The sequence below is a fragment of the Prorops nasuta genome, unplaced genomic scaffold (assembly GCF_024137725.1).
Source record: "Prorops nasuta isolate Cenicafe-Biocafe unplaced genomic scaffold, Cenicafe_Pnas_1.2 PNAS00001, whole genome shotgun sequence".
Lineage (NCBI taxonomy): Eukaryota > Metazoa > Arthropoda > Insecta > Hymenoptera > Bethylidae > Prorops > Prorops nasuta.
Window position 1 is genome coordinate 14,211,370 of NW_027116798.1, and position 17,112 is coordinate 14,228,481.

At 35.2% G+C, this 17,112-nt stretch overlaps 1 protein-coding gene across 1 annotated transcript in view; it reads right to left on the reverse strand.

The window, feature by feature from the left end:
- The window catches only part of stw (straw), a 234,711-nt gene that overhangs the window by 188,877 nt on the left and 28,722 nt on the right, over positions 1-17,112 (reverse strand). Inside the window, exon 3 of the mRNA XM_066726085.1 lies at positions 14,622-14,906. Within this exon, the coding sequence (XP_066582182.1) occupies positions 14,622-14,906 (285 nt within the window). The remainder of the gene's footprint in view (positions 1-14,621; positions 14,907-17,112) is intronic.

Consider the following 17,112-nt stretch of genomic DNA (forward strand, 5'->3'; position numbering starts at 1 on the left):
ACGACCAGTAAAACCCAGATACGATTATACTTGGGATGTATCAGTTGTATTAAATGAATTAGAAAGATGGTTTCCAATGGAAGGTTTGTCACTGCAGTTATTGACCATTAAAACAGTAACGTTAGTAGCTCTAGTGTCAGCACACAGAGTGCAAACTTTATCGGTAATTAGTTTGCGAGATATTATAATTGAAAATGACAAAGTAGTTATAAGAATATCTGAAAATATTAAAACGACGGGTCAGAGAAAATCACAACCGGTCTTAGTTTTACCTTTCTTTGTTGATAGACCAGGGATTTGTGTAGCTACCACATTATTATACTACATGAGTGTTACAAAGAATTTAAGAGGAAATTCTGAAAAATTATTTGTTACAAGTAATAGACCTCATAAAGCAGCGACTTCACAATCAATAAGTAGATGGATAAAGATAGCTTTGGGCAAAAGTGAGATAGATACCACTGTTTTCAAATCCCATTCGACTAGACATGCCTCTACGTCAAGAGCAGCTTTAAAAGGTGTAAACATAGAGTCTATTAAAAGAACCGCAGGATGGTCTACGAATTCAAAAACATTTGCAAGATTTTATAATAGGGTAGTTCCTCCTGACCCAAGGGAGTTTGCGTTAACAGTTTTTTCTTAATTTTAGTCATATTTAAGTTGGCAAAGACTGAATACAGAGTTATTATGTATCAAATATATTATTTTGCTTTACATTTTTTGTCAATAAACATAAAATCTTATTGAATTTATGTACAATAAAAAAAAAAATTGTTTCGTTCTCTGAACATCTACCTGTAATCTCGAAGCGAAGAGACTTGAAACATAATTGTAGGATTGATCGAGCTTCGCGAAGCGAAGCGAGAATCGATCAGAATTATGTGAAAGTCTCGGAGCGAGATGATTACAGGCCCACCCGGTAAAATATATAGATTGAAAGGATTGATTTGTCAGGTTTTCTTCCAATTCCCAACCCAAAAAACAGAAACATTTTTTACACACTCTAAAAGTTATGAAGGAGAACAGGCCCAATGAGGGAATAGCATAGGGAAACACGAAAACTCGTTTAAAATTTTAAAACTCTAAACGCTGTGACATCTGCCGGCAGAAAGCCGTACTACCTGTAATCATCTCGCTCCGAGACTTTCACATAATTCTGATCGATTCTCGCTTCGCTTCGCGAAGCTCGATCAATCCTACAATATTTAATTACTTTTCTGGATTTTCAAATAAAAAAAGTATATTGAATTGTTTACACTTCTAAAAACTTGCATTGTATTAAGGAAAAATGTAATATAATTCTTGTCAAAATTAATTTACAATAAAGAGTGTGTAACAGCAATGATGTTTTTAATATTAACCACATATTCTTGAGGCAAACTATGTAAAGAAGTCCTATACTATAAGATCCGGAAAAGCGTAATTACTGAGATAAATCAATTTTAAACCGAATACCAGGGGTTTGATTCAACGGAAAAATTACTTTAATTTCACTTTCGTTGACAGTTCCCCTTCAAAAAACAAAAGAAGTTAATACTTCTCTACCGTTTCATATTGTCGTATACGTAAACACAAACACGCACGCAACAGCGCCGATTATTAATATTACCTCCTAATGCCTTACATTCCTGATCCTGGTGCTAATGAAATTTATTTTCAGGCTATTTTTAAAAAGATCCTCGATAGCACCCATTTAGTTGAAAAGTCTGAAGAATAATACGGCATTATTCGTAGATTAATTGTCAAGTCGTTTGATCTTTTCGGTGACGCAACATATAAACTGCTCTAAGGTAGTCAAGAAAAAAGTATTATATTAAAAAAAGTATTATAAGAAATTGTATTTTTTCCCCGTTATTGGAAATCTCATTGTTTTATCAGATAGAGGAATTTGCTGCATCATTGGAAGAGCAAAATGACTAGAAAATCGGTTTTTAAATAAAGCCATAGTTTTGTCTCGAAATTTCGACCTAATAGGTGGGGAGCCCGAAGGATCCCTTTAAGAGTAAATCAGTCTTTTTTCATTTTATCAAAGGAAAAGCTACAAAATTAAGAATAATTGTTTGTTAATGCTGTAGATTATTATTCATAGTCTTTGCACGCTCTTAAGTACGAGAAATTTTCAGACAAGATAGTAAACACTTATGCTCTTCCCTTTTTCACTTTATTATGATTTGCTTTGTGAATTGTAAAATATTTCTTTTTGGTGACTATAACAACTTCTAGTCACTATAAACTAGAATCTGGTATAGTAATTGACTAGTTTTACTGACAAGTCCATTTAGGCAGACACTATGCAAAAAGGCAAAAACTATGGATAAACTACAGCATAAAGAAAAAACTGTTCTTAATTTTGTGCATTGTCTTTCATAACATGCAAAAGGGCTTATTTATTCGTAAAGGGATCCTTCAAGCTTACTACTTAGGTCGAAATTTCCAGAGAAGACTATTGCCTCACTTGAAAATCTATTTTTGAGTCATTTTGCTCTTCTAATGATGCAATCAGGAAACAGCTCTATGATAAAACAGTAAGATTTTCAAAAACGGAAAAAAATATAAAATTTCTTATAAAAGCTTTTTTAATATAATACTTATTTCTTGACTACCTTAGAGCAATTCATATGTCACGTCACCGAATATATATAGATAAAACGACTTGAACATTAATCTACGAATAACGCCGCGTATTATTCTCCAGACTATTCAACTACATGCGTGCTATCGAGAATCCTTTTAAAAATAGGCAGAAAATGAATTGCATCAGCATCCGGATGAGGAATGTAAGACATTAGCAGGTAATGTTTGATGTTTACAACACACTTGTGTATGTGAGAATACGGAAAAACGAAGTATGAATTTCTTATGTTTTTTGAAGGGGAACTGTCAACGAAAGTGAGAGTACAGTAATTTCTCCGTTGTGTGAATCAAATCTCTGATTTATCGGTTTAAAATTTATTTATCTCAGCAATCATGCTCTTACAGATGTAATGGTACACGACTCTCTCTCTTTTGGACTTAGTTCGTGCTCAAGAAAATGAAGTTAAAATTAAAAGCATGATTGCTGTTACACCCTGTATATCTACATTCTATAAACATCGTATATAAAGCGTAAAATTAAAAATTTTGTTAGTAAAATGATTTGAATTATTATTATATCCTAAATTGATCATTGCATAATAAATTTTCTTCTAGTATCTCATTTCTGTCACCAATAGCTCTCTTCCAGAAGTAAAATAATTTTTCATCCCATATTTCTCCATTCCATTGTGACGTTTCCGTCATATAAATTCGGGGATTTGTAGACATTATGCCAGCTGTCCGGAGGAGTCACAGCAACATCACACTTTGGCATAATCATTCTAACCCTATCTTGTCTATATCCGAGATAAACTGTATGATGGAAGGAATCCATAAGCCGTTAGGGAGAGATTCTAACGTCATAACGAGAGAAAAAATGACACCACAGAACATCCGCCGATGATGTTAAAAGCTATCGGAGCTCTGCGGTCATTATCCTCAAAAGTTTAGTCATAGAACTAAAAGCCTGTACAAATTGGAAGAATCATCTAACTGCCTGGCAATTATGAAAATCCTTAGTGGACAGTCACTAGGACAAGGCAGAACATTTGTTACCGCAGTCTGGCTCATCGAATCAACATGGACTCGAGTAATCAAGAAGGGGAGTTGGTAGCGTCATCTAGCGACGCAACAACCGAATTATCCCGATAGTTTCATTATGCGGAGAGTTGAGATCCAGTGCGCCACTCAACTGCGCATGGCGAGCCGTTTAGCTCAGGATATACTATAAACGGATTAACCATAATTAATAATGTCAACTGTTTGTGGACTATTATTTGTTATTAAAAATAGATTTTCATAAAGTTTGTCATTGGTGTAACCAAGCTGACCCTAGAAATATGTCCGTTGTTTGAGGTGGGATGGGGATATAAATGATCGCTAATCAAACATGATCGATGACGACCGATTGACATAATCTAATTATTGGGAGAAGTGAGATGAGAAGGGAGATCGAGAAGGGGGAGACGCGTTGAGCCGAGAACAGGGTAATTTCTCATTCTCTTTCTCTCTATACCGCTGGCGGAATACTATCTAAGTTGAATTAGGTGTCTTTTCGAAGGATCTACTGACGGAGAGTGCCGTAATTGACTATCGAGCCATAATTACTTGCCGATACAGGTATTAAAGTTTCTGATTATCGATTGGGTGTTCGACGCGTGATTCAAGTGAGAGGAAAGATATTAATTTGTGACGGTTGCAGGTAGCGGCCTAAAAATTTGTGTAGTGAAATTTTCTCCCTGGATCGGGCGTTCAATTCGCCGTTGTTAACAATAATGCGATATAGTTATCAAGTACGATATAGTGCTTTTGATTTCGGCCTGGTGTGATCAACCTGATTCCCTTCCAAGAATATTAGTGACTGGTTTATAGAAATTGGAAAAGGTATTTCTTGTTCGAATAAAGGAGAGTATATTGCTGTCGTATTGCCTCAACTTATATTAAGGTATTTTATATGTGTTTGATAAAAATTAAGAGTTGGTTTGCTTGTTATCGAAGAGACATTGATGCTGCCAATCAGCACAGTTTAATTGTAAAATAAGATCTTTTTCGTTGTCGAATAGATACTGGTGTTGGTTTCAAGTAAATTTCGAATGAGATAAAAGATGTTTTGTTGTTTAATCAAGTTTAATTATTCAATTTCGTTATTATTTTGTGTAAATAGTTTTATAAATTCTATTATGTGAATATTGGTTACTGCCATTACGTACACTTTGCTTTGTTCTGTAGATTCCAGAATGGGAATAATTTTAGTTACTTTCTGTAAATGTGTTTTGGTTTTGCTATCGTTTATACAATGTTCTTTATGCTGTGGTGCAAATAAGTATTATTTTAATTTGTTTTGAAAGATATCGAGCCTTCTCTGTGTGAATAACCTCATTGTTACCCGCTGTGAACATAAATGAACAAGTCTGACTTGAGACACTTATCCTGAGATAAGCTGATAATTATTGAATACGATCTTTGAAAAATTGCATATTTTAGTTACATTTTGCTTACAGAATTTTAAATAGCTGAATTTGTATTACTCACGAGTTATCTTATTTATTGATTTAATTATTTGCGTATTATGCATTCATTCTGCTTAGTTTTAAGTACAGCAACATTATGTTTGTCTTATCCACCCCTCTACCGGTACCTATTATAAAATGACTAAGCTACCATTAGAAATTTGTATTTAGTTTTTGTAAATTCAACTTTGAACTATGATTTTGGTATAAATCGAATTTTGCGTTTATGAAATTCAGTTGAATTTGCGAATTTTTTAGAAAATTATAAAGAAAATGGTTGCAGTTACGATTCTGGTAGTGTTATAAGTTCTGATAATCGAGTGACCCCTATGTAGAATGGATCCGTCTTTTTCTTTTACTTTTGGATGTGTCTTAGTATGTTGAGTGTGTCTTGAATGTATGTTAAGAAATTGCAGATTTTTGAGAGATAGTAAGATCTAGTTCTGAGAAAACTGTTAGTAAGATTAAGTATTTTGTGAGAGCCGTTTGTGAGACTTAGATTTGGTACTTTACGATACCTTTGGAGATTTTATATATTTGGTGATTCTGAGATAATCTAACCGTCTTTTCGATACCGGGAGACCCAAGTTTAGTATTTTCGTGTTATCCGTCAAATTTTAATGCGTAAAGGTCAAAACGAATACTTTTAGTGCGTACGCCGACAAGAATGGGTTGATATCAAGATAATTTGGGTAAGATTGCGCGCGCGTTCGTTTGAGGGTTTTTCAGTTTCTCTTTTCCTTTCCGTGATCTCGATTTGAAGAACTTTAACTTAATTGCGGTTATGTTGAAATTAATACAGCTCTCGTATACAGTACTTACTTTGGATTTTGAGTTTTAGCTTCAGATTTTAGTTTTGGGATTTTTAGTCAATTGAAGATTTGGAGTGGTCAAAAGACCTGGCGCCTAACAATTGGTTATATTTTGGTAATTTGTAAGATTTAGCTTCGCGAGATATAGTTTGTGATACATTGGTGTTTTAAATTAAATTAACCCTTTGGAATTAAATTTGCCAAACCAAAGTTATATAAGTAATTCTATTTGCTGTCGTAATGACGTTGTTTTGTGCAATATGGTCTGTTTAATATTTGAGACATATTTTGTTTAATTAAAATTTATGCTTATATTTTTGAATCCTGTTTTGTTAATCTTAATTAACCGTCTTCGGAGATAACATTTGCTTTTCAATTTAGAATTTAGAATGTTGTTATTTAGAGTCATTTTGGGAATTTTCCAAATTTTTCATACATTTATTTAGCATTCCTTGGCCAGAGCTGAAAATATCGCATTTATCGGCCGAACTGGGGAATGCAACGTTACACCATATTCCAGTAGTATTCACTTAAAACGTTTCAAAATTCCTGTAGAAATGTTTTTCTCTATAAAGGATATGTGGGAATTTTCATCTTTTGGCTCATCATTTTGCACATATTGTTTAATGTAAGTTTTGAAAAATCTACAGCATTTGGTGAAAAGGAATGTAACCCACAAGCTTTGAATCCATTTCCAAGTTCTTTTTTTTCGTATCGAGCATACCGATAGTTTTCTCAGAATAACAGCAAAATTCACTTTATCCACAGTAATTCTACCGTTTTCGATTCTCCATGCTATAACAGCCCTACTCCAGTTTAATTGCAATGGTCGAATAAGTGCAACATTTATCGGCTGTAAGAAATGAGTTGCATTTGGATGCAGGGCAATTAATTCAATTTTATGCTTGACACAAAAATTAATCAGTTCGAGGGTCAAGTGAGAACGGTGACCATCGACGAATAGAGCTATAGGAAATTCCAAATTATTATCCAGACACCGTTTGTAAGAAATATTAGGCACATATTCGTAATAACTTTCTTGAATCATACATCCATCTTTATAATGTCCTGGGGACTATCCTGCTGTAGCGGCTGTAGCTATGGCACTGGGTATCCTTTGTAACGAAGTTCTCCGTTACATATCCGAGATACCGAATAAAGAACGTAAAAGCTACCGAATAGTAGATATTATTAATCCCTACGTTACCGACTCGTGAGATAGGCTCACGAGTGGATTATAGTTAACGTCAAGGATAGACCCCGTTGACAGGCAGAGGCCCGTATGAAAAGACCGGAGCTCCAGGAAACGATGTCCAGGCTGTCCTGGGAAGTAAGGCAGAGCCATGCCAAACAACCCAGTCAACCTGAGATAAGGAGAAGCGGCATCGAAGAGTCCTAAAAAGAATGACCGTTTCTATAAGTCCCCATGAGGAGGGGAAATTGAACATAAAGTATGGCTTGAACGCTGGTTACGCGCTTTAAGCAGGCTGCGCGAATGTCGTGCACAGACTGCCATAGCAGGCAGTCAAAACACGACCATGGGACTGGGCTGATGTGTCCGTGCGTGCTGGTGAGCGCGTGACGCGGCACTCAGACAGCCATGGGTTGGTTCGCGTACGTGAGGCGTGTGCTATAGGCCAGCCTGCACGTACGTCATGACTGGATACCGGCCAATGCATAGTGGGTTGTGCAGGGACGTAGTTAGCCCGTCGGAATGTGTCCCGGTGCCCTCTGTAATTCCATAGGCTTGTGCTATGGCTGGACGAGCCGCAAATATTGCTTCCGTGGTGGTCCGCTCCTGGCAAACTCTATGCTTGGCAAATGATACCGCATGTTCCCGCACTCCTCACCACCACCTGTGTGTGGGTAGTGAGAGAAAAATGTATGCCCCTCAGCAGATAGGTCTGCGAGGCTCGGACTTCCGTGAGGAACCCTCCCCTCTCTCCACGACCTAACATACTGAGCGACCCTGACTACCGCTACCATCCAAATGGATGACCGCAGGGCCGTATGAGATGCATATATGATGGAGTCGAAGGACTCAACCGATAACGTAGGGTTGTTGGCCATCCAACTTACCAACTGGCGCCCTGATAATGAATGTAAGGAAGGGCGAAGGTAATGCAAAAAAAAACCCGTAGTATGAGTGGCCCCTCACACTGACTGGAATAACGTTACGTATTAAACATGATATATTTTCATATAATGGAAGTTCTTATAACGGAAATTAATTTTTATATTTGATTGTAGGTCATGGTACCCTCATAAGTCATAATACGGAAAAAGTATTGTCGTATGCAGTTCGATGTTCAAGTTGCCGTAAATGCAGTCTTGGTTACAAGAAAGAAGACCATGATTGCACAAAGAACTACGAAGGTTCGGCGAAAGCCGTGGAGCGTGATATGGCAGTAGAGTTGGTACATAAAAACGTTTTGCTGATACAAGAAAACGTGAGAATAGATATTCTCATAGGAGACGATGATTCGAGTACGATTGCTGCTGTACGTAGATCAGCTGATCATGTTATTGAGAAATGGTCTGACTACAACCATACACATAAGCCTATGACAAGTGCTTTATAAACGTTAAAGATGTCTCCTAAACTTATAGATTACTTTTCATGTCTATTAAGCTAGAACCCACCCTAGCGCAAAATAAAATTTTAAACATATGAAGATTTGGTGCTATTTTGTTGCTATTTATTTGCCAAAATAAAAAATTTTTTGCTCTACTGGCTGGACAGGAAATTAAAGTAATAGCGGGTGGGTCCAGCTTAACATTAAGCTGGACCCCCCCCCCCCCCATACGGTTATGTAATACTCCGCCAAATAAACTAAACAAACAATAGCAATAATTTTGTTGCTTTTTTTTGCTTTAGAAAAATATTAAAAAGTTTAAAAAATTTAAATTATTTTAGAAGATACGGCGTTGCAAGAACGTGTCGAGGGGCGCGCCTTGTGTCAGTTACGTATCCTTTCGATTTTTCTTCGTTAAAAAAATTAAATAGTTAAAACTATTATTGGAATAGTTAATTATGATCACTTAGAAACTAGAAACAAATAAGCAACAAAATTTTTGACGAAAATGCACAATGTAAAAGTAGCTTGAGAATCACTGATCCTTGCTGCGGTACGCTATCGCTTACTGCGTCAATTCTATAGGAGCAAAAAAAATCAGGTCACGAAAAATTCGATAGAGCAATTAATTGTGATCACTTAGCCACCAGAAACAAATGAGCAAAAAAATCTTTGATGAAAATGCGCAATGTAAATGTAGCTTGAGTATCACTGATCCTTGCTGCTGTGCTTTATCGCTTACTGCGGCATTTGTATTGAAGCAAAAAATCAGGTCACGACAAATTCGATAGAACAATTAATTGTGATCACTTAGCCACCAGAAACAAATGAGCAAAGAAATCTTTGATGAAAATGCGCAATGTAAATGTAGCTTGAGTATCACTGATCCTTGCTGTTGTGCGTTATCGCTTACTGCGTCATTTGTATTGTAGCAAAAAAATCAGGTCACGAAAAATTCGATAGAACAATTAATTGTGATCACTTAGCCACCAGAAACAAATGAGCAAAAAAATCTTTGATGAAAATGCGCAATGTAAAAGTAGCTTGAGTATCACAGATCCTTGCTGCTGTGCGTTATCGCTTACTGCGTCATTTGTTTTGAAGCAAAAAAATCAGAAATTTGGAAATGCATTTAAATAGAATATCGAAATCATTTTCCATCGAAAGCAACGGGGATAATAACTATCTATCAAAAATATACCACTTAACTAAGAGGGAGGAGGGGATGATAGCCAGCGAGCGCTACATAAGGTATTTGTACTAGAAAATTTAGCAGAACCATGCTAGAATAAAAATCAACTCTTTTGCAAAATACATTAGGAGTTAATTTCGATCATTTTGGTGTCAAAAAAAGTGACCAAAAAAATATTGAATGAAAACGATGTCGTTAACGCAAATAGCGTCTATCAATTTTACACGTTTTTATCAATAACAATCGGTGAATTTTCATTAATTATTTTAGTGTTACCAAGTTTTTGGCCTCAGAATGATCCTTATTAAATGATCTTATAAATTAGAAATGTCTTGATTTTTTTGTAACATTGAGAATCACGCCATAGGTCCAGCTAACAAAATAATGGGCGTATATGATAATTGGCATCAATAATTAATTGTGCTACTATTCTTTAAATATTTATTTGCTCACTTATCTGTAATCCCAAAATGATCAGATTTAAGAATACTGATGTATTTTTTAAAAAATTGATTGTATTGCTGCAATAGAAGTGGTGTTGTCACAGTTGTCATCTATAACGTGAACTAGAAGAGATAAGAGCTTATACCTACTGTTACTTCGAGTATTTCCTTCAAAGTTTTTTTTTGTTGGTTTGATTAGAGCCTATAAATGATCACAATTAATTATTCTATTTTTCTTTTAAGGACCTGATTTTGTTGCTGACTCGTTACTGGTCTCTAAGTGATCAGAATTATTTATTCTATCGAATTTTTCGTGATCTGATTTTTTTGCTTCAATACAAATGACGCAGTAAGCGGTAACGCACAGCTGCAAGGATCAGTGATTCTCAAGCTACTTTTACATTGTGCATTTTCGTCAAAAATTTTGTTGCTCATTTGTTTCTAGTTTCTTATTGATCATAATTAACTATTCCAATAATAGTTTTAACTATTTAATTTTTTTAACGAAGAAAAATCGAAAGGATACGTAACTGACACAAGGCGCGCGCCTCGACACGTTCTTGCAACACCGTATCTTCTAAAATAATTTAAATTTTTTAAACTTTTTAATATTTTTCTGAAGCAAAAAAAAACCACAAAATTATTGCTATTGTTTGTTTAGTTTATTTGGCGGAGTATTACATAACCGTATGGGGGGGGGGTCCAGCTTAATGTTAAGCTGGACCCACCCGCTATTACATTAATTTCCTGTCCAGCCAGTAGAGCAAAAAATTTTTTATTTTGGCAAATAAATAGCAACAAAATAGCACTAAATGTTCAAATGTTTAAAATTTTGTTTTGCGCTAGGGGGGGGGGGGGGAGTTCTAGCTTAATAGACATATACTTTTCCCATTGTGTTACGCATGCTATCAAGCAAAAAATAAAGGAAATGCTGACAAAATTTCTGAATCTTTACGAGGCATTGTACCTCACGCTTTTGGCGATCACCTGTTTTGCGGAGATTGGTGTACGGGAAAAAGTATAGCTGATCAGACCTATGTACATAAACATTTATCTGATTGTAAGGCTTTACAAAACGCTGAGCTACGAGCAGCTTTAACAAAAATATTCTCAAGGTACGCTGATAATGCAGGAAAAATTGCAAATTGTGGTTCCAAACAAGGCAATGAATCTATGAACAATATGCTAGCCAGTAAGTGTCATAAATCTAGGTATTACAGCACCTCTGATTCTTTCAATTTTCGGGTAGCTGTAGCTATTTGTCAGAAGAATATAGGCTTCAATTTTTTATCAAAAGTTAGAGAAAAATTAAATATAAGGCCAGCCCCGATCTCTTAAAAAATAAAAAGAATACAGGATGTGAAAAGGCAAAACGCTTTTAGTAATAGTAAAACGATCCAAAAGAGAAAAAGACAATTGCAATTGAAAAAACTGCGTAAATAAAAAAAATGCCTAGACTCTCGTATAGTAGGTTTGTCGTATGAAACAGGTGTTTCTATATATGGATGATATATCTGTAGTTTTACCTACAAACTTTTTTGAAATTCAGCATTTTACTATTAAATGTTTAACAAACTTTAAAGCAATTGTTTTCGACTTGGAAACTACAGGTTTATCAAAACTCGATGAAATCTGCCAGGCAAATATACATTACCTGTTCAATGTATAAATATATATATACCTGTAGAAATAATATTGTTTGCTTTTGATTTACAGATTGCAGCTTGTATCACGGAAAATTCGTTTAACGTTTATGTTATACCATCTAAAAGTATATCTAAAAAAATATATGAAATAACAGGTTTACTATTCACCCTTTAACCTGGAAATTAATCTAGCTTGGACAGTGTCGAAATAGATAATTTAAAAAAATTATTTGAACTTTCATAATATGCGATAATATGAATATAAATTCCGCAATATAAACAATGTTCTTATGTACGCGCACAAGCGCACACAACATTCTCGCAATCTGTAACGTGTGTAGCTCGTTATTGCCCGAGATGGCACTTGTACATCGTCACGAGCCACACACCTTATTCCCGGCCAAGGGTTTAATAGCTGGTGATTTCTATTACGAGGGTAAAAAAGTGAAAGCACTATCAATTAGAATTTCGTTTATGCGATTCTTAAATTATTTAAAGAGTTTTAATTATCCTGTTATTCTGGTAGCACACAATGCTTATAGGTATAAATATCTCATTTTGTAACTTCCTTTAATAAAGTATTAATATTGGTCCTATTGACGTTAATTTCACCTAATATAGATTATTTCAATGTCACGTAGACCATGTTACTATACTTCCCTGATTTTACGCTCGTCTTTCAATTATCTTAATGATAGCTCAGAGATGAGAAATCTTTGAAATAATTCTAGGACAAACTGTGCTGAGAGGGTTCACAAAGTTTCTAATTTTGGTATTGTTATCTATATAGCTTCGATATGCCCAGGATTCTTAGTCTTGCACAAAATCTAGGTTAGATGAAAGAATTCAGCTCCATTGTAAAGGCTGTTCAGATTCTTTGCACATATTTAAGAATCTCCTCCCTGATAGAAAAAAAGAGAAAAAAATCTTTCTCTATGCAAGCATTAGCTGCTGAGTTTCTTCCTGATGAAAGGATTACTAGATTGCACAATGCCAGTAATGATAATTATATTTTACATAAGATTATGCGTCAAATTGGTATTACAGATACCGTCATTAAAAATAATGAAAAAGTATTGCTGAAATTGTTACAGCAAATGACAGAAAACATGCTGAGGCTATTAATAAATCTTCCTTGCAAAATTATGCAAGTAAAATTTCTCAACGACTAATCAATAAATTTGTAAAGGCCGGTATTAACAGAAAAATTTTACAATATACATTTAAAAAAAGCGATTACGAAGGAATACGCATTTTATTAGGTGAAAGTATAAACGGCAAACCAAAAATAACTAGCAATAAACAAATAGTACAAAAAATTCATGATATACTCTTAGGTGAATATTAAATTTTGTATTTAAAATATATTTATCTTTGTCAAAGAATATAAGAGGACCATAATAAATAAGAATAAAAATAATTATTATATCAAAGTTTTTTTATTTTATCATAACGATTTGAATTGCGCGCCAAATTTTTGACTTAGAATCAAAGCGATGCAGCGTTGCCACGTTTACAATGCAAACGGGTAAGGTTATAATCAAATCACGTTTTCCATATTTCTATATAAAATATCTTTTAAATTAATTCGGTAAGACTGAGTTTTTATTTAATCATTAAAAAGTGCAAATCTTTAGCTTTCATACTCCAGTTTTTAGTTGATTTCTGCAGAGGCTTTCGGAAGTGAAATATTAATATTATTGCACTTAACAGTTTATAACATGCATACTGCATATACAACGTTTAAAATTAAGCAATTTTCATTATTTTTGTCTAGGAAATTAATTCGGTAACAATAGTTGAAAAAATTCTATAATATTCTTTAAACTTTAAAGAAAAATTTAATATTTTTTTCAGAAGGTTATCCAGAAATCTAATTTGGTGAAGAACTACCGTAATTATAATAAGAGGAACCAATATAATCAGATAAGTATAACATTCTATTTTACAATATAGAATGCAGTAAATTTTGTGGTACTTTGTGGAGTTTCTTTTTCAGATTAAATTAAAATAAAATAACCCTTTTTTCATTGTGAAAGTCAGAAATGACTGGATACACTGAAATTTATATTTTTAACATTACAGAGGATAGAACTGACTTAATAACCTGAGATCTACATATATTCATAACATTGATAATCCCACAAAAAACAAGCTTCGCTTGTAAAAAAAGGCGGCAGGTACATTAATCGTCTAGCATGAATAATATAATAAAATAAAATATTCGATTTAAAAAAATTAGTGAAATCCAAATGATAGGTAAGTATACATATATCTTTACTGTAGCAAAAGTTAAAATTTCTAAAAAATATTAGTAACAGAACAAAGTTATTTGCCGGGCCCATAAAGTTCATACCTAAGTTGCTATTTTACAACATAAGCGTTGTTTCTTGTAAATTCAAAATGTGGCTATTTAATGCCATAGCATACAACGGGCCAGGCAAGTAACTTTGTTGTGTTACTATTATTTTTTCAAAATTTTAACTTTTGCTACAGTAAAAATATATACTTACCTAACATTTGGATTTCACTAATTTTTTTAAATCGAATATTTTATTTTATTATATTATTTATGCTAGACGATTAATGTACTTGCCGCCTTTTTTACAAGCGAAGCTTGTTTTTTGTGGGATACATTAAAAAAAGATAATTTGAGGGGACTAAATTTTTGTAAATTTACTTTTTAATTGTAACAATTATGTGATCACAATGTAGATCTGGTATACTACGGGGTCTGATTTCTCTATCTTATTCCGCTAGGGCCTTTATACCCAAATTGAGGAATGCTACATTATAGACTAAAGGTATGAATTCATACGAAATAACTGAATTCTATGGCCAGCTTAATTTAAATAAAATAGAACATACCTAAATGTATTTCCTTCTTGAATAGGACATTGCGTTACATAAGGCACGCCATCATAGTATTGAGAGCCTTTCTGCCATACTCCATGCCAATGAAGAGTGGCTTCCATACCTTCCATATGATTTTCCACGTCAACTACTACTTTGTCACCTTGGCAAACTTGAATACTTGGTCCAGGAATCATTCTATTAGCAGTTAATATACCACGTTCAACTCCATCAGCAAGTACGCACTGACAGTCGCTCCACACCACATTTGTTGCATTTGGGGTACATACTTGGCAAGCACTGGAAATAAATTTCATATTAATATATATATTATGCGCATACTTATATTGAGTTTCTGAGAAATGATGACCAAGCCTTAATGCTTGAAAAGGCTCATTCTTTGAATAAAACTATTGTACAATTTTTTGCATCGTTAAATTTTTCCAAGTTATACAAAAACATGTTTGAGCGAAGAATAAGCAAAGGAGATTATGTAGTCTGCTAAATATTAAAATGGTAAGGGGACACATCGAAAATAAAAATTTTTCCTTGCAATTATTTAAAAATTTAGAAATATTCACTTTTTTATAAGAAATAAACTTATCAGTCGATGTCCATCCTGTGGCGGTAAAGAAGTAGTTTTTCAAGAAAGGAAAGATTAAAAGTAACAACAATTATATTAGTTTGTAGTTTGCAAAAAGATCATAAAGATTATTAAAATTATGCTTTTATGGCAATGGACCAGAGCGTAATGAGTAAATTGTGTGTGTGTGTGAGAAACCTAAACCATCTAATATTTCTAAAATTATAGAAGATATTTGGCAAAAACCAATTCAGCTAAACAAACAACAGATTTCAAATTGCTTTCCTGATGCAAATGTATGGTAATATGTTAGATAAAGTCAAGTGTATTAGCTCTCGAGTTTTATTCGAAACATTAATTTTGTACTTACTAGCCTAAGCTTAAACACAACACAAATGTCGTTAACTAATATCCATGTCGGTCTGTTCGAGATTGGGAGGAGCAAAATGCTAAGAAGTAGATTCCACATTTCTGCTATATCTCCCTTTCTCTCTTGCGCTGACAGTAGACGGCTAGACCGACAGCGTCTAGCCGCTCTATCTGTCTTTATCTCTCCGCGGCGCGCTTGCGCGTCTTCAGGCCCTAGCGCGTCGCGGCCGCGACAGCGACACTACTTGCGCGCTTGGCCACTAGGTGGCCAGCGCCCGCAGCAGCTCTCTCGCTGGCAAGATTAGTGTCGCGTAATTACTTAGATGGGTCCTTGATAAGGACCCATCGCACCCCAAACTTGCTCGACAGCCTGCGTAGCAGCAGCAACAGCAGCAGTTTTTGTCGCCTTTTCGGCCTTTCTTTTTTGACGCCTCCTCGGCAGCGCCTCCACGGCCATCCAAGAGCGCCTCCATCGGCGAACTCATCGGGTAAAATACTTGGTAAGTATCACCCAACCAACCACCGCCTTCCAAGAAGGGGCTTCCCTTCTGCGGCACTTTCCTCCCTCCTAAGGGAGATTTCTCCGGGGACTTCCCGGGAGAAATTCAACCCTCTCTTTCCCCTACCACACTGCCTCCGAGGACTCTTTCCAACCCTGTGTTCCCTACCATTGAATCCAGGGCTCTCGCAAGAGTCGGGTAATGGGGAGGGGTAGATTCACCCTAGGGGTTGGAGTGGCTCGGAGCCACTAGAGCTCGTGGAGAAGGAAGCTGCGGGGTAAGGGGCCTTCCCCTTCCCCAAATCACTTCACCAACTTCGCTTCCTCCCGTGGCTGGGGATTTTACTGGGGAATACCCCAGGGAAAATTGTCCAGTCCGGGAGTTTCTAAGTCCGCGTTCCTTTCTGGGGAATTCTAGTCTCTGGGGTTGTTGGGAATCTTCGTCTGTCGAAATTCCCTAGAACTTGACGAGAACAAATTCCGTAGGAAGTCGATAATTTTAGTCTAGCGGTTCTTGTGTAAATATATATTGTAAATTTTGTACATTTTTATTTATTTAAATAAAAAACTCATTTTGCCTATTACCTTGGCTTTGAATATTTTATTCTAGAATAAAACCTTCCAATCTGACCACAGGTTCGGAGCCGACTTGGGACGCTGTTTCGCACACGGTCTAACATTACAGCGCGGCAGTGCAATTACGATTTATTTTCAGCTGAAAAGAAAGCATTTTAAAATATCTATGTGTTTACCCTCAATCCTTATGACATACTGAAGTCGTGCATAATTTTTTTATCACAATCTGACCTTTAGGAGCTGAGGAAATTGTATGGAACTTTACGGAAACACGAATCTCAGAATGCTTTGTTGCCAGTTTTTATGTGTTGATTGACACAAACGAATCAACATTCAGAGCTCATGCTTACTAATGTTTTTATCATTGTGGTTTCGTATCACAACAGTGCAATTATTATTGATTTTTAGGTGAAAAGAAAGCTATTTCGATATATGTCTGGCTTTAACCCTATTCTTCATGATTCAACGGCTCTGCATCA